The sequence below is a fragment of the Vidua macroura genome, chromosome 8, assembly GCF_024509145.1.
Source record: "Vidua macroura isolate BioBank_ID:100142 chromosome 8, ASM2450914v1, whole genome shotgun sequence".
NCBI lineage: Eukaryota > Metazoa > Chordata > Aves > Passeriformes > Viduidae > Vidua > Vidua macroura.
Window position 1 is genome coordinate 13,714,064 of NC_071578.1, and position 17,717 is coordinate 13,731,780.

Genomic DNA, 17,717 nt, shown 5'->3' on the forward strand with positions numbered 1-17,717 from the left:
AGATTTCAATGCTCCAAGATCTACTGCCCTGCAGCAAGCTCACCTTGACCTCAGGGGTCTGTAAAACCCACCAGGCTGGATGACACCCTGAGCCCAGGGACCAAAGCATCACACCCCAAAGGGCCAGTCTCTCCTGCAGCCAAGACACAGCACTCTGCCAAAGAGGTTCCTGGAAAGCAGGAAGAATCAGGGCTTGGCACAGGACTTTGCTCTCACCAGCACCTTGGGGATGCTCGCTTTCTCCTCTCTCCAGAGGGACCCTCATCCTGAGCCAGCCATGAGGAGGGGTCCATACTGCTCACCCTCCTACCCTCCTGCCGGTGGCACCCAGGCATGCTGCTGCTCCCTCCTGTTTCTCCCCAGATTCCAGAAGGGTTTGGCACTCTCCCAGCCCTGCTTCTCTTTCCATATCCTGAGCTCTACAGCAGCAGCAGCCCCCAGGGAAGACAAAAGCCAGCACACCCTATGTTGGGGGCTCTCCAAGACCCCCAATCCTGCTTGCCCCCCAGCACGTACCCTGAACAGCCAAGGCAGGAACAGCCCTGGGCGGGCACCAATTATCCTGCCGACAGCAATCTGCCACTTCATTTAATATTAATCTGTGGCTGGGCTACGCGGGTGGCTCTCCCGCCTTTTCCCTCCCGCCATCCCTCCTCCCAGCCGGGACCGATTGCTCTGCGCTGAATTATTGATGTTGCACTTCAAGAGGCAAAATTGATAGTGTTTCTCTCCACCTGCCTCATCCTGAGCGCTTGGCCAGAGCAAGATCTCAGCAGAGGTCCGAGAGCCTCCTGCATGGGTCTGCCAGGTGATCTTCAGGGCTGGGGACAGGCATGATGGCACAGGGCAGAGGTGGGATGACACAATCCATCACTGATTATCCAGCTGGTAAACAATGACAGTTCCAGTATTGTTCACCTTGAAGATCCTGGAGCACAGTGCAATCACAGGGATGCTCCATTGCTGCTGCCAGACAGTGGCTGTGGCAACGTCCAAGGGGGTACAGTGCCAAGCAGACAAGACAAGGGGTTGCAGAGAGTCAGCACTTCTGTCCAAGCCCTTTTTCAGGCAAGTGCCAGCTCCAAATGAAGAATGGGGTCCTTGGGGCCTCATCCAGCTGAGGTTGGGAACCAAGAAGCCTGTAATTCCTCCAGGATCTCATTGCGAGATGCTCCCACTGAACCCTTCCCCCAGGCTTAGAGGGGTTGGCTTGGTCCCCTCTGGAGCTGCTCCATTCCCAGCCCATCACTGTGGTGCACAGCACAACCCGGGCAGAGAAACAGCTGCAGGCAGGGGACCAGCAGGGATGGGGCAGGGAGAGCGTGGGCCAGCAGCCGGAGCAGGGGAAGCACCGCCGGCAGCATCGATGGCTCCGGAGCAGGTGGCAGAGCCCTGTGTCCATTAGCAGACCCAAGCCATTAGTGTTTGGTTTCAGGCTCTTTGCGGTCTCGGGGCTGTCACTGTTGACCGAGCCATGGCTTGTAAACAACCCCTGGAGGGGACACAGTATTTACCAGCCCCAGACACTGCCTGGGACCTTCCCTGGAGAGCAAAATCCTACCTGCTGCCTCTCAAGTCAAAAGGGGCAGCAACCTATGCAATAGCACCTCACCTCCATCCCAAACCACTGCCGTTCACACACAGGACTTCTTGTACAGTGCCCAGGGTTCAGTTTAACCTCAGCCAATTTATGCCCCTTAAGCAACACGTTTCCTTCTCCTCTGGGCACCTTCAAGCAATGAGAGCAATTGCTGGCAATCCAGGGCACCTGGATCCCATTCCCACCCTCACAGCTGGGGCACATCTCCAGCCAAGCCAGAGGGAACTGCAGCTTCTCAGCATGGGAAGGTGGGTGGAGCGGGAGAGGCATGCCCCTGTTCCTTCTGGAGAGGTGACAGATGACCGGGGCAAGGCTGGACACAGGACACCCCATCTCCAGCATCCTGCTCTGGCCCATGCTAGGGAAAAATCAGGGAAAAAGCAGAACAGCTGTAATCAATGCCACCAATTTTGGAATGCCACGGGGAAGCGAAAGCACTGGGAAGGGGGAAAGAAAGGTCTGAGGGAGGCACCCCCAAATCACCAGCAGAACTGGGGAGGAAGAATCCACCTTGGGCACAGTCAGCATGCCCTCTCCCGGCACTCACAAGACAGGATGTCTGACAGGTCAGCTCCTGCCTCAGTTTCCCTCCTGGTATGATCCACATAGGAGTACTGCTGCTGGAACACAGGGACTTAGCAAGCAGTTAAATAGTAATGAAAACTTCCACCCATCTTTCCTGTCCTGCAACCAGGTTCACAGGATCAGAGGGAAAGATCCCCTCAATCTGTCCCCTCCCTATCTCCAGGCACAGCCAGCCTGTAGGTGCAGCCTTGGGCACTGCCTGCTTCACTGCTTGTAGAGGTGAGCATTCACTACTACACCCAGCCTGTGTGTGAGCCAGTGCTGGAGAAGCACAGCAGTGTCTCAGGGCACCAGGGAAACTGTCTGTCTCCTCCTCACCCTGTGCGTGCCCCAGTGCCAGGGGCCAGGCAGGCTGTGGCATCCTTCAGAGAGGTGTGTGCAGGCATGGCCAGGGGCTGGGCAGGGCTGGGGGGACCTTGCACACAACCAACCCCGGGAGTCCAGGGAGCACCCAGCCAAGCAGTCCTGACCTCGCTCCCACCATGAACAAAGCAGAATCCCCCGAGCGGATCCAGACTCTGCCAAGTGTGTCCCGTGCACACCACTCAGCACCTCGCACAGCCCATCCATAGCTGGACAGCTCCCTCTGTGTCCCCGCACCCTGCCCCGGGCCACAGGGAGTCTTGGGGAGAGCCAGGAGCAGGGGGCCCAGCATGCACCCGTCCTGCCTGAGCCTGGCTGCTGTGCAGACTGGTGATGAGTCCAACACCTCACGTGCAGGGTGAGGTGACCGTGGACTCTGGTAACACTTTGCTCCTGTGGAGGTGCTGGAAAACACCCTGGTGCCCACATACATGGTCACACAGAGTCCCAGCCCCCAGCATCCCAGCACACATCAAAGTCACCACCGTACAGCAGACACCTTGCCAGCCCGGTCCCCTCCCTACATCCCCAGCCACTGGGACAGGCAGGATACTCTGCTTCTCGCATCCTACACCCCTACAAGCAGCCAACGGACACCAGGACTCTCTCATGGATGCAGCAGCCTTGGAGCATCCTTGGGGGCAGCTCTGGACACCCACCACCTGCCCCTCATGTCCCGGAGATGACAGCACCACCCATACCCGTTACCTTCCAAGGACACAGGCTCGAAGAGGCCAAATTGCTCCAGCACCTTGACGAAGAGGACCAAGACCACCAGCACTGCAATCATCTCAAGGCCTTCCAGGTTCATGGTGGGGGTGTCTCATGGCCCCTCACCCCTCCACCCCTCCCTATCACAGTCCTTGAGCCCCCTCACCCCAGCACTTCAGCCGCCAGACCGCGCATCCCCAGGGACACCCGCCTGTGTCCCTGGTGGGGGTTTGGCTGTCACCCCCTACTCAGGGGCACCTGCCATCAGCCATGGGCGAGCGAGGGGTCAGCACAGGGCTGTGGCTGGAGGCTCAGCAAGCCACGGCTGAGAGCCCAGGCAGAGCAGGGCCGTGCCTGTGAGTAAGAGTGGAGAGAGGCCAAGTGGAGGGAGGTGTGGGGGGTGGCGGGGATGGGGGGGTCTGAGGGGGAAAGAAGGCATGCCCTCCCATTCCAATGACACCACCTCCATCGATTTGCTTAATGCAGTTGCTAAGGAAACGGGCCACAGATATTAAAAGGCACTCAGTTCCCAGGGGGGGACACGGGGAGGGGCAGGACGCTGGGCACTGGCAAAACATCCAGGATGGGGATGACTCAGATTTGTCCTCTGTGCCCCAGACATGTGTCTTCCCCATGGGGACCAACTTGGCTAAACACCTCAACATCTCCCTCCTGAGGAGTGTCTGGGGCAACAATTCCATCCGCCCCATTTCTGAGCAGGCAGACTGGTCCACCTCTTTTGCTGGGAACACCAAGGGAAGATGGGGAGCAGGTCTGGGAGAACAGGCTGGGAGCAGAGGCCATGATGCAGGATTCCCAAGACACTGCCAGACCCTGAAATGGTGCAGCAATAGCAGGAGAGGAGGAGAAGCAGGGGCTAGGGACCCAGCCAAGGTCACACAGAAGCTGGAAACAGAGGGTGAACTTGTGCATCTGTGTGCCTCGAGCACACAGCCAATGGGGCTAAATTTAGCTCCCTTTGTCTTTTCTAACAGCATTCCAGCCCCTGCTTGGCTGTTTGATCACAAGCCACAGAGATCACTGGGGATCCAGGTACCTGTGGTCTCTGCCTGTCACCAGGGCTCAGCACCCCTTGGGGTCTTCCCCGTCTCTTCCCCCAGGGATGCCACCGGCACTGCCCATCTACAGGCAGATAATTCCCATATGGTGCATGATGCAAGACCAGAACTAACTCCAGCACCAGCGTGGTAAGCAGGGAGCAGGGCTGCCCCCATGCCACTGCCACCTCCCAGCCCTCCCAGTTTACCCCAGGAGCAAGGCCACCTGCCACAGCTATAGGTGGGGTCGCCATATCCAGGCTATGGAGCAGACCCCCAGCAAGAGCTCCCAGCGGGGCTGCCTCACATCAGTCTCCCAGGAACCCCCATCTCCAGCCCAGCAGGCTGCAGGTTTGTCCCCTGGCAGGGGATGGGGAAGGCTGGTGTCTCAGTCCCAGGTCATGGCATAACCTGGCTATCTACTGGCTCCATGCCACTGGGCTTGGCATCTTCTGCCCACCTGGGGCACGCTCCCAAGGTTGTTCTAACACCAGCAGAAGATGCCAGAGATGCATCAGAGGCGTCTTGAGGAAAGAGCTGAAAGCCTTCCCCAGGGAAACATTCCCCAGGCTGGAAGTTTTCAGACCTCACATTTCCTTTTCTTGGAAAGAGCTGAGTTTCCAGGCACTGAGCCTGGATTTCATGTGTCTGCCTCCCAGTTTTGCCCTCGAGTCAGTCCCTCCGGGCTGAGGTGGCACAGACCTGTTGCATTCTTGCAGGAAGTTTCCCACTGATGTCAACTGTGTTTTTAAAACCACTTTTCTTGCTGAGCTCCAGTTACAACCCATCATCTCCTCAAGCCTCCAGCTGCTTCCAGCATCGATGCCTGTCCTGTAGGCCATGAGTCTATTTTTGAAATCTAGTTTTGGCCAGACGTAGAGGGAGAAGAGCCCTTCCAGCCTGATCCAGAGGGTTTAGGGCAGCTTCTCTGTAAAGGGAACCTGCTGAACCCATGTGAACGGACTGTCATCGGCCCCTCATATGTCGCTGGCAGCATCATGGGATGTTGGGGCTGAAGCAGTCATAGGCCAGTCACTGAGTGACAGCTTCCCCACCTGCCCTTGTGCCTCCCCCGTGCCAGCCATCCTCCCCAGCGCAGCAGTGATAATTCTTCCACTGCCTCCCGTGTCAGGATTACGTATTTCCATGCTGGAGCCATTAAAATAACACTCCATTGTTTGCTACCAGCATGACACAGAATCCCATCAGGACCAGCACAGGCACCCGGTACTGCTGCCATGTCCCAGTGCCACACACTGTGCCCAGCTCCCAGCACCCCCAGACTCCCCAGGGTTTCTTGCCCAGAGCATATTCCTTTCGACCAAGGGCAACTCCAGATGGGCTAGGTGTGACAAAGGACCACCCCTTCACCTCACCAAGGTCCCTACGGATGTTACTCCATCTGGAGCTGCCCCCAGGATGGAGGAGACACATGGGACCACATGTGGGATGTCACCAATGGAGCCAGACCCACAGTTGCCTGCAAGGGATGCTCAAGAGCATGTGTACCCCACCAGAAGTGTGGGACAGGGCTTTGCTCCCCCATCCCACTGAGGGGCATCGCTCCCAGGGGTGCTCCTTGCCCCTGCAGACAGTCAGCATTTGGTCATGCTGTGGGAAGTGCCTTAAGGCTCTGGCTGAGCTGTGCAGAGAGAAGTCTCACAGATGGATGGAGCAATTCACACCCCGGGCAGGAGAGGCTCTGCACGTCCCCAGACACGTGATGCCAGTTTCACCCTTCCTGCCCTGCTCCTTGCCTTGGGGTCTCACCCTGCAAACCCCTAGCACTCACATCCCACTGCAGGGGGTCTTGGAGAGACCCTTCACTGGGGAAACTGGGACCCCCACCCCATCCCAGAGCTCTCGAACACACCAGCTGAAGACCAAAGATGTGGGTCACACCCAAAGGGACCCAGAGCCCCAAAATGCAGACTGAGGCCCAAGCATGAGCTTGGGCACCCTACAAGAGTGGGAGGCTGCAGAGAGTCCATCTGCATCCCCGTCTCACAGTGAGGGGAAGCAGTACCTAGACACCGGCAGCATGGTGGACCCCAGAGTAGTGCTGGATACAGCCCTGAGCCACAGCTCAGCTCCGGGGCTGCTACCGGCTGCTCTCACATACAGTGGAGCAGGACCACAGCCAGGAGGAACTAATGAAGTGACTGAGGAGATTGAGGTCTCCCAGAGAGGCAGAGAGGGAGTCCTCAATCCACCTCTCCCACACCAAGCATCTGGCTCGCCTCACTGCTTGGTTTGTGGAAGCGGCTGAGCTGTGCCACCCTGTCCCCCCATGTCCCCAGCCCTGTACCTTCAATGCCGCTGATGATTTTGAAGCAGCGGGTGGTGAACCAATAGGAGATGAGGAGGAGGATGGCAATCAGGGAGGCATAGAGCAAGCTGTCGTTGTGCAGGGATGTCCTCTCCATGGCTCCATCCCCTGTGCCCGCTCGTGCCCCCACCCAGCCCCGCCGTGCTATCTGGGGCAGCCCTGTCCCGGCAGTCCCCCTGCCAGAGGAGCCGGCCACCACGGGCAGGGAGGCGGGGGGCCGCACGGGCAGGCAGGCAGGTAATTGGGAGCGTTGTGTGAGAGCCAGGCTCCCAAACCAATTACCTTAATTGTGCTCAGACAGCACATGGCAAACAGTTAAAAATAACCCTCCTGGCCCGGGGGGAGAGTGGCACCATCAGCCAGAAGAAGGAGGCAGGGGGCAGAGAACAGACAGGGCTCATCGCACATGTGGTTGTGTCTCAGTGCCATGGGGCCAGCAAGGTGTCACCACAGCCCAAGAGCTCTCCGAGTTCCCTGATGATCTTGTGATCCTCAGGGCTCAGCTCCTTGCTGCCACACCATAGGTGAAGCTGGGAGTCCTGGAAAAGGGGCTCCCTAGGGAATGATGCTGCCAGGATCTCTGCTGATGCCTGTGTCCGTCCTTGCTCCAGACACAAGGGCTTGAAGGAAGGTGTCTCTGCCGTTCTGCTAACCTGGAGAGCTGGGTCTGGCATCTTGTTCCCTGTGTCCCACAACAGCACCTCCCCAGGGATGTCTGCGATCAGCATCTGTTTCTCTCAGCCTGGAGTCAGAGCCAACCAGCCTGGTTCCTGCTCTGTGATGCCAGGTGCATTTAGTGCCACTGTGGGTTTGGGCACACTCACTCACAGATCCCAAACCATGCTGGATTAGCTGCACCCATACCTGAGATGCTTCTGGCCCCTGCACAACTCTTGGCCCCATCTGCTGTCCCATGGGGCATAGGGCTGAGGAAGACACTGGACCCAAATGTTTCATCACAAACCCTCTTTGCATACAAGATGTTCCAGCCCTACCCTGCACCCACAGCCAGGGGTTGTGGCCACCCAAGTGTGTGAGGAGTACAGCATTGCCCCAGCTGTGCCCTTTTCAGGGAGCAGAATCCAAGCATGCAGATCCACCCCTCCCTTCCTCCCTCCCTCCCTTCTCTCTCCCCCGAGATCAATGGCTCTGAGGATCCACAGGTGACACAGGACAGGATGGCAAAGTGGCCCTGGCTCAGCACTGGGGAGAGCAGCAGGCCCTGTATCACTGCCCCAGGAGCAGGCTGGCACTGAGTCCGTGCCACCTGTCCCACTTTGGGCTGTGACACTAGCAGCCATAAAGCATCCCCCACCCAGCCACCCCTGCCCTGGCTCTCCAGTGCTGCCGGCACTACTAAACTTAAACACCCCGCCAGCCACCTGCTGGGTGGTGTATAAATAACCCCTGGAGTGGGGTTTCTTGCCCAAAAAGCAGCTCCATGCACACAGCATGCCACAAGCACACCCAGAGTCACCAGGTAGCCAGGTGGCTGGGCCCTGTCTCCATCCTCCCAGCACTACCAGCAGCTGGGGATGGGGAACTGTCCCCTGCTGCGAGATGAAGCAGATGGGGACGGAGCAGGGCAATCATGCATTGTCAAGGGACCTGCTGTCTCTTCAGGAGGGGACCATGCACCTTGACTGTGGCCAGGATCTGCCCTCCTCGAGAGCCACTCCTGTGGCTACCCCTAAAGTGTTCTTCACTCAGTGCAGCAGGGTGTTAGTACACTACTTCCACAAAATGTGCCACAGGACCTGCTGGGCCACAATGAGGTGATGGTCCCTGGGCACAGCTGGACAGCTGCTGCCCGGGTTTCTTGGGTGCTCCTGACCTGCCGGGGGGCCAGCCTGATGAATAGGAATTTCTCCTTTTTTTTTGGTTCTCGGGGCCATCATCCATTAGGGAGAGTTAAATTTAGGTTAAAGCTGATCCCTTATTACCTTGCTGCTAATCAGAGCGCGAGCAGATTATTAATAAGCACATTAAAATATTGGTGAAATGCTATTTTTGGGAGGTGAAGTCACAGTTTTAATCTGGTTAATTGATTGAGTCATTTCTCTTTGCCCTCTCTGGCAACCCGTCCTTGGCCAGCTCCCCAGCGCACCCAGCCAGGGGGCCCCTGGCCCCAGGCCCACCTGGTCAAGCATCCAGTGCCTTCTGCAGTGAGCTCCAGGAGACCTCCTTCACCTATGCAGGAAGGACAGGGGGCCACTGGTCACCGCCCCCCAAAAGGGAATGATGTGGTAGGATAACAGCCAGAGAGGGATCAGCATCTTGGTGACCCAAGGATCGGAGCAGCAGCTGGGGAGGAGGGGAGCTGTAGAGGGGAGAAGGCTGTGCAAGCCCCACATCCCACACCCACCTCAGAGCTGCTCAGCTTTGGGTTTCACTCCACTTTGGCTTGTCTCAGAGCTTGGGAGGACACCAAGAAGACAGCGAGGGTAGTCAGTGCCCCACGGCCAGCCATGCCCTCTATGCCCATCCCAGTCCCATGCATACCCAGCAGGGCTGTAGGGAAAGCCCTTGGTCCTGCACAGCACCACACATGGGCACTCCAGAAACCCAGGGGACACCTGCTACAGTCCTGATGCCGCAGTACCCAGCTGTAAAGCCCAGGACATTGGGAGAAGGACCTGCAGGATATCCTTGCAGGTGATGGGGTTTGGGAGCATCCCGAGGGTCCCATTCCCTCTTTGCTCCGTCACCTGCAGCTCTGCCCCTCATGCCCTGGGCTGGACTCAGCTGACTCATCCTCTGCCCCCTCGACTCCAGGCAAGTTGGCTGGTGCCCAATGGAGCCAACTAGCGGGGATGGACCTGCGGCACACCCAGCCTCCAGAGCCCGGCATGCTGCTGGGCTTGGGGGACTGTCCCCTGCTTTGACCGGGAGCTTCCGTCCCAGGGCTTGGGTCCCTGGGGCAGGAAGGTAGCATGCCAGCTGGGCATGGCTCACAGGTCAAATATTGCTCCCACATCCCAGCCTCCCGGGCTGTGCCAAGTGCTCCATGCTATTCCTGCATTTCTCTGGCCCCAAGGACAGGCACAGGCTGTGGAGACCCAGGGGTTTCCCCAGGCAAGGAGGGGACAAAACCTGGGAGGGGTTTTCCAGGCAGGCTGAGTCCTGGCAAAAGCAGTGCAAGTCCCAGCCCTGCTCTGAGGCGTGACGCTGCCACATTGGCCCCACAAGGCTTTCCCTGCACTCACACTACGGCACATCCCTTCCCAGCACTGCTGGGGCCCAGAGGGGCAGCCCGATGGTTCTCATCCATGGGGATGCCAACTTTGTCCCTGCATAGGGACGCACGGACAGGGGTGCGAGTAGGGCACCCAGATTCCCAGCACACACAGACCCCTGATGACCTCCCCAAGATATGCCCACTGGGTTTAGGAGATTCTGGCTTCATACCCAGGGGTTCTGGGCAGCTGGCAAGGCCAGCAGGGGCTGGCACAGGGGTGAGGATCCTGCCATGGCAGTGGCAGCAAACCAGGAGCACAGAGTAGGCAGCTCTGTCCCCAGGACCAAGCATCCCAGGACAAAAGCACCAGTAGATGCAGGCACCAGGGTGTGTCCCTGCCCTGTGTCCCTGGCTCATGGGGCACACCCAGGGTTTCCTTGTCCATCTAGATGGAGGGCATGGCTCCAGCCACAGAGGAGCCACATTCCTTGACATGTTAGGAACCATCAGACCAGCTGCAATTTATTTGTACAGCAGTTCTTTCATGCTCCACTTTGCATCAGTCCCCTCCCCAAATAAAACATTCCCCTCATGCCAGGTCCACAAGGGGCCTTCAGGGGCTTTTGTTGCCTCCTGGAAGAATCTTCAGCTTTGCTCCACGCAGAGCTCAGTGCAACCCCTCCACCAGCATTTCTAAACAGCATTTCTCCCCTCCCCAAAGAGGGGAGAACCCTACAGAGCTCACCAGACAGACATCCCCTGGCACAGAACAGAGACCCCGTGTCCCCCAGGACGGTACTTACCTTGGGAGAGAGTCCCGGTGACAAACTGGTAGAAGAAGCGGATCACCCGGCCCAGCTGCCTCTTGCAGCGCTGCTGGCAGTGGCTCATGGCTCCAGCTCCCAGCGCTGGGGAGGGACCCAGCCGCACCCCCTCCCGGCCGCCAAACAGCCCCCCAGCTCCTCGGAGCAGCGGGCGATGCCCGGGGGAGGACTGAGCCTTTCTGCCCGGAGCGAGCCTGCGGGCATCGGCGTCCGCTCCAGGCCGGCGGAGCGGGCAGCGGCAGCGCCCGGCAGCGCGGCAGCCGCCGGCCCCGCTCCCCGGCGGCGGGCAGCGGGAAGTTTTGCGCGGGGATGCTCCGGTGCAGGTGGGCAGTGGGACACAGAGTTCGGCGGCGGTGCTCCTCCCGGGGCTCGAGCTCACGAAAGCCGGCCGCTGAGAGGGAGCGGGATGTCCGGGTTCGCCCCCCGGGCCGTGCCCTCCCGCCGGCCCCCTCCGTGCCGCAAAGTTGCGGGGAGCGGCGGGGAGCGGCGTCAGGGAGATGCGGGATGCCGGGGAGCCCAGCGGTGCCAGTCAGCCCTCCGGCAGAAGTGGATGGACGCCTCCCTGGCTGGCACAGCCTCGGGTTGCCCCCGGGTCCTGATCCGCCCCTTGGCACTAGCTCGACCCGGCACTTCACGCCCCGGCTGGCCGGGAACCAGAGGCAGGTTGGTATGGCAACCCGCAGACTCCACAGGTCCCGCTGACCAATGAGGCACCGCTGCATCCCAGGGCCGCCTCTCTCCAAGAGCAGGCAAGGATGCTCCTTCCGGAGGGAAGCCGGCACCGAGAGCATCCTGCATCCTTGAGCATGAGCCATCCACTCCCACAATCAAGTGTTGTGAACATCCTGCATCCTGGGCATCAGTCCTTCATCACTGCAAGTGTCCTGCATCTCCAAGCATCCACTTCTGCTCCACACAGGGGAGGAGACAAGGACGGATGCAAGGATAGGAGGAAGAGGAGTCAGACTCTCAGACCACACACGCTAAGAGCTGCTCACTCCAAAGCTCAGCCTGGCAGCAAGTTGCTAACTTGCACAGTATGTCAGAGCCAGAAGACAGACTAGAGTGTGGTGGCAGTGGGATTTCGCTGCTCCCAGAGCCAGCCTGAGACGGTCTGTGCAGACTCAAGACAACATCCCTTCCCCTAACACCATTTTCCCAGCTGTATTCCATCTTTACAGTGAATTCACACCCCACAGCAGCAGGATTCTATCAGTTCTGAATCCATCCAGACTCTATAATCTCATAAATTTCATCTCTTATTAATAGGGAAGGAAGTGAACAAAAAGGGACCTGATGGAAATTACAGCTTCTGTTCCCTCAGGGATGGAAAAGAGGGTGGAGCCATGATACAGCCAGGAACAGCCAGACTGTCCAGTCCCTACCAATACCTCAAGAAGGAGTCCAAAGGGAAGGGGCAAGAGCACCGCCACTTCCCACCAGCCCTCTACTGGGGATGGCATAGGGGAACTTCACCTCCTGCTCCCCAAAAGAAAGGCTATCCCCTCCAAACCAAGCCCCCTCAGTCTGCCCCCCATCTTATACAGGCTATGGCCATGCAAAAGGGGGCCAGCTGCCCAACAGAGTGTCTCCACACCACAGCATGACAGTGTCCCAGGGGGAGGGGGACCTGCAGCAGGGGATGCTGCACTGGCAGCATAGCTGAGCCAGGTTTGGAGAGATCCTAAACAAGGCACAACACACAGCACAGCAGGGACTTGCAGTCCTTTAATAATACATCCACAAAGCCCCAGGCCAGGGAAGGGCTGCAAGGGACATCAACCTCACAAGAGGAAAGGGCCAGTCCAGGCCAGCTGAGGCAGACTGAGCAGCTCAGCAGACAGAGACACAGATGTAGACACAATCTGTGAATGCAACACCTTGACTGAAGCTACCCCTATGAACCACTTGCCCCCAGCTGAATGTTCAGAGATTGGGTAGCCAGCAATGCCCAGTCCACTCCTGACACCTTCCAGGAACAGGTGTGGGGTTTAGCACCCTCATCCATGTCTACAGTACCCAGGAGCTCTGCTCCTGGCTCAACCCCACAACACAAACACATTGGGACAGTTTCTTGCAGTGATCAGGTCCCATGAGCTGTGTGATACAAGGCCAGATCCTGCAAATGCAGTGTCCCCAGTGCTACGGGGACCAGACAGCACAAACCAGACCAAGGCAGCTGCAGCATCCCAAAGGCCCGCGGGACACAGGACAGGCGACAGAACAGCCACAGGAGGGTGCCAGAGCCCACAGTACGTGACACCATACAAAGTTTGTAGATCCATCCCAAGCTCTACCATCCAGCTCCTTGGCAGCCAGTTTCTATCTGACAGGGAAAGTTGCCCCATCCCAGCATGTCCCGGGTGGGTGAGACATGCACGTGCCATCCTGTTCACCCTGGTTGTATGGTCATGCGGGACAGGGGATCCAGGGGATCTCCTGTCCCTTCCAGATCAGCAGATGTTGCTCCTCCCTGGAAAGCCAAGTAGGAATTCAGCACAAATGAAAAGCAAGCCACAAGGCAGGACTGTTGAGCCCACCCTTACACAACTTTTCTTGCTAAAGACCCCACCTGGGTCACATCCACTCACGGGTGCCACTGCAGGGTGCATCCTCCAGCCTCCTCCCCCACAACCCAGCCTGTGGTTCTCCCACACCTGCTCCCTGCTTAAGAAGGCCAGTGGTTCCCCAGCCCCTGCCCCAGCTGCAGCCCCAGGTGAGCTCCATTCCCCACAGTGCCTCACTGTGGGACAAAGGACATAATCTCCCAAAAAGATACTTAGAGTCAGCCTGTGTCCCCAGAGCATCTGCTGGGCCCCCAAAGGGGACATGCTGCTGCTGGAGCTGCAGCAATGGGAAAGAGGAAGACTGTGGCTCCAGGCTTTGGCTCCAGCTCCAGCACATGCTCCCCACATGTGCTTTGACCCTGGCAAAGGGAGATACTGCCCACACCTCGTAATGCTGAGCCTGCGCTGGGGCCCAGCCTAGCTTGGGGGATATAGGGCAAATTCAGGGGCACTGAAGACCAGCACTGTCCTGCACTTCCCTGCCCCAGTCCCATGCCTGCCCTCTGGCTGTGCTGGGACATCTCCAGCTTGGAAGCACAGGAGCCAGACAGGCAGTGCAGGCCATGCGATGCACCTGTGATGTCATGGGTGGAGACACGGACTGCCTACGCTCCCTGCCCCTCGCTCCCTGCCCCTCGCTCCCTGCCCCTCGCTCCCTGCCCCTCGCTCCGTGCCCCTCGCTCCCTGCCCCTCGCTCCCTGCCCCTCGCTCCGTGCCCCTCGCTCCCTGCCCCTCGCTCCCTGCCCCTCGCTCCCTGCCCCACGCTCCCTGCCCCTCGCTCCGTGCCCCTCGGTCCCTGCGGCCGCGGTGCCGCTGCCTGACGCTGAGAGGAGCCCCGGTACAGCGCAGCAGAGCGGCGGAGCGGCGGGAGGTGAGCCGGGGACACGGCTCGTTCAGACGGCTGTGGCAGCTGATGGCACACGGGGGACAGGAGAGGACACGTGTTGTTGTGTCGGAGCGTGGCCCTGAACGCGTGTGAGAGGATGCACGGAAACCGTAAAGGCCGTGCGGCCACTATGGACATGCGGCCAGCGCGGTCCGCTGGCAGTCCCTTGGAGGCTGAAGAGACAGTGACAACACCACCGAGGAAGGGGACACGACACATCTGCCCACACCAGAGCCATTGCTTCCTTTCCTACCCAGGCCCCCTCCTCCCGAGATGGCTTCCGGGCAGATGCATCCTTCCTAAGCCACCGACTTTTGGGCTGGTACCTGGCGAGGGAGTGCAGGGAGCTGCCGGGGGAATTCACGCTGGTTCCTGGCCATGAAATATTCATTAGCACAGCCGCCAAGAGAAGGGAGGAAATAAAAGATAAACAGAAGGGGATGGGGTAGAAGACATAATGCTTGCAGGCAGCTCAGCATGGCGCTAACAAGCCCATGGAGTGGCTGAATCAAGGTCTTTATACCAGTCATCACACCAGTATGTGGGTCCCCTGGTGTCCATGCAAAGCTTGATTCACTGTAATGGATGTCATGAGCACATAAACACCCCTAGAAAATGCAGCCAGGAAAGAGCAGTGCTTGCAGGCATACCCAGCATGGGTAGGGATGTGCCTACCATCCAGCATGTCACAGGGATACCCTGGATGGTGCCTGGGCTTCAAAGTATTTCAACTTGGGCTAAACCCTTCGGGGACAACACCAGAGAAGGGCCCCAGCCCAGAGCCACCTTGGCCAGGGCATCTGTGAGCTTTCTGGAGTCATCCTGTGGCTGGCAGAAAGGAGATGCCAACATTTCTCTCAGGGAGGAAGGGCTGTCAGGATGGGAGGCATATTTCCAGTAATGAGAAAGGGCTATCAGGGCGGGAAGGAGGAAAATTTCCATTACCAAGGAAGGATAATCAGAGTGAGAAGGATGCAGGACATCCTTCGACCCTGTGCCAAGCCTCAGCCCACCACTCAGGTCCACATCGGCTGAGTAAATGCTCGGTTCTCTCTCTAAATAATTCAAACTCACCTTTTTTTTCGGATGGAGGGCATACACATCCCAGCAATGCCAGACCCACAGTTGCTTGGCAGGGACAGAGCAGGTCCTGGCTGGAGGGAGAGCTCAGCAAGACTCAGACCAGAGCCAAGACACGATGAGGGAGAAGGAGGTGGACATCTCAGCAGCAGGATCACTTCAGGAGCCATGCGTTTCTGGTTCCAGATACACCACATCGGGGTGGGTGGCTCCGTGGGATCCCAACACCTCTGCCACCAGCAGAGGAAGGCTCAGCCCAGCCAGCCCTGCGTGCTGCTGCTCTGCTCCTGCTCCTCCTGCCTCCTCCCAGCCCGGGGAAACCGCAGCCTCCGGGTCTGGGGGAAGTGCTGAAAACGTGATGCCAGAGAAAATAAATAAAGCAGCTAATGAGGTAATTTGCATAGCTATTAGCAGTCAGGATTTGCAGCGGGTCTGACATGGGATGTGCTGTCACAGCGAAGTACAGCCCGAGGGCTCTGCTGCGCTTGCAGAGGGAAACACACAACACAGCCGTGCTGCACGGGCACACCGCAGGCACCCACCGCAGGCAGCGCCACCCCACCACCGGGGAGGCGAGGGGGCAGCAGCAAATCCAGCAAGGAGGTGGAGGAAGGCTCGGAGCAGGGCACACGGCCTGGGAGGAGCTGTGTGCTCTAACCGTGAGCCCCTCCTGCCTTTGGCCGCACACCCCGCGGCTTGGCCTTGGGATGTACAGATCGTGGGCCAGCACACAGCTCCTACCTTGCCAAGGCTCAGAGAGCATCCATTAAAGGACGAGCTTGCAAAGGCCAAGGAAAAGCTGCCAGCAGCCCAGGCTTCCTCGCAGGGCAGCCCTACATTGTCACAGCCAGCTGGCTCCATGTGCTTTCCCATCCAAAGCTGGCCACAGCTCCCTGCACCCCTTACATCTGCTTGCTCCCTTGTGAACCTGGCCTAAAACACATCCCAGGACAAGCACAAACCCTTTTCTACCCCAATCTTTGGTGCCAACAAACCCACCTCATTCTGACTCCCAGCAGAAGGTGCAATTTTTGGGATGTAGGACAGTGCATGAAGCGTAACACCATCAACAGCTCTGCATCATAACTGCACCCACCCTTAGCTGTTCGGGTCAGGAATCATTGAACCGCAGCAGGCAGGAGGGCACTGGTCATCCTGGTACATTCAGGAATGCAGGGGCACATACCTGCAACCAGTGACACGGCTGGATCCCCAACCTGCTGTGCCCAGTAATTTGTGACAGAGAGGAATGGCACACAGGGCCACTCTCCCCAGGGCTGCCAGGGCACGTCTGGCTTTGATCACAAACGTGCAATGACAGCTCAGCTCGCTCTCAGCTGGTGGATCTTGCTAAAAAATGCATGTGACGTGATCTGTCTGCTCAGGAAGGTGCTGCCAGGGAAAGAACCCAGCTCAACGCTGTGCCCTGGTCCTGCAGCACCCACCTGCCAGCAGCTGGCAGGCAGCAGGTGATGGGGCAGCAGCCTGGCTCTGTGGCACCACGCTAGGGACGAGCACATGCCAAAGCATCCCTGCAATGCAGGGAAAGGATGAGGCACCCCCGGTCTCTGATGGCAGAGACAAAAAGAAAGACCCAACAGATGGGTGGTTGGACTGACAGACACAAACTCCACCACCAGTTTGGGTGGTGTGTACCAGGCCAAGATGAAAGTCAGAGCCCCACAGGGTCCACCCTGGTGTGTCCATCACCCCCAGAACCCTTGTGATGGCCCTCAGACATCCAGATTACACTGAGACACTGAATGCTCCCAAGCTGAATCTTTTTTCGTCAGTTCTGCTAAATATTTTAGGTATTTACACAGAAAAGCTCTCTGTGCTCGGTGGCATGTCGGCCCCTTTGGCAACACACAGGCAGCCACAGACACACCCCCGCCTGCCGGGTTGTGAATAATTCATTGACCCCATGAACAGGATAGAAGCGGTGGTAGGAGAGGACAAAGTTGGGGGAACGGCTTCATCAAACCCTGCCCCAGCTCCTGGGGTGCACCCCGAGTGTCTCCATGTCCTGCAATAGGAGGGCAGAGAACTGCACCAACAGCTGCAGGGAAACAGAAGCACAGGGAAGGGAGAAGAGCCAGGAGCTGAACCCAGCCCTGGTTATACAGCTGACACATCGAGACTGCAGCTGTAAGCAAGTAGAACCATAACCTGCCTGGCCCATCTGGGGGCATTTCAGAGCTTCTTGAGTCTGAAAAGCACAGCAGTGTTGGGGGCACCCAGGGTATATCAGGCAGTGAGGCAGCACAGTACCCAGGAGCTCCAAAGAGTGTGGCCTTCACAAGTGTGCACTTTGCTCTACAGGGGTGCACAGCTCACACTGGGGCACAACACAGACACAGCATCTCCTTACCCCAAACCAGCATTTTTCTGCCCCCCAAATGCCCACCTTGCTCCATGCCCATGGCACCTCATGAAAATCAGCAGGGATTTCCATCCCCAGCCCTGTTCCAGCACCCATTCCAATCATCACCAGGGTCTCCTGAATTGAGAAGCTGGGAAAAAAATCTCAGCCTGG

The 17,717-nt window shown here is 58.3% G+C and overlaps 1 protein-coding gene across 4 annotated transcripts in view; it reads right to left on the reverse strand.

The window, feature by feature from the left end:
- The window catches only part of KCNIP2 (potassium voltage-gated channel interacting protein 2), a 43,985-nt gene that overhangs the window by 13,238 nt on the left and 13,030 nt on the right, over window positions 1-17,717 (reverse strand). Inside the window, exon 1 of one of the 4 annotated variants that reach the window (XM_053983737.1) lies at window positions 10,628-11,169. The exons of the other annotated variants lie outside the window; for them this stretch is intronic. Within the exon in view, the coding sequence (XP_053839712.1) occupies window positions 10,628-10,715 (88 nt within the window). The 5' untranslated portion in view covers window positions 10,716-11,169. Of the gene's footprint in view, window positions 1-10,627; window positions 11,170-17,717 lie in introns of those variants that run through there. 4 annotated transcript variants of the gene reach the window in all.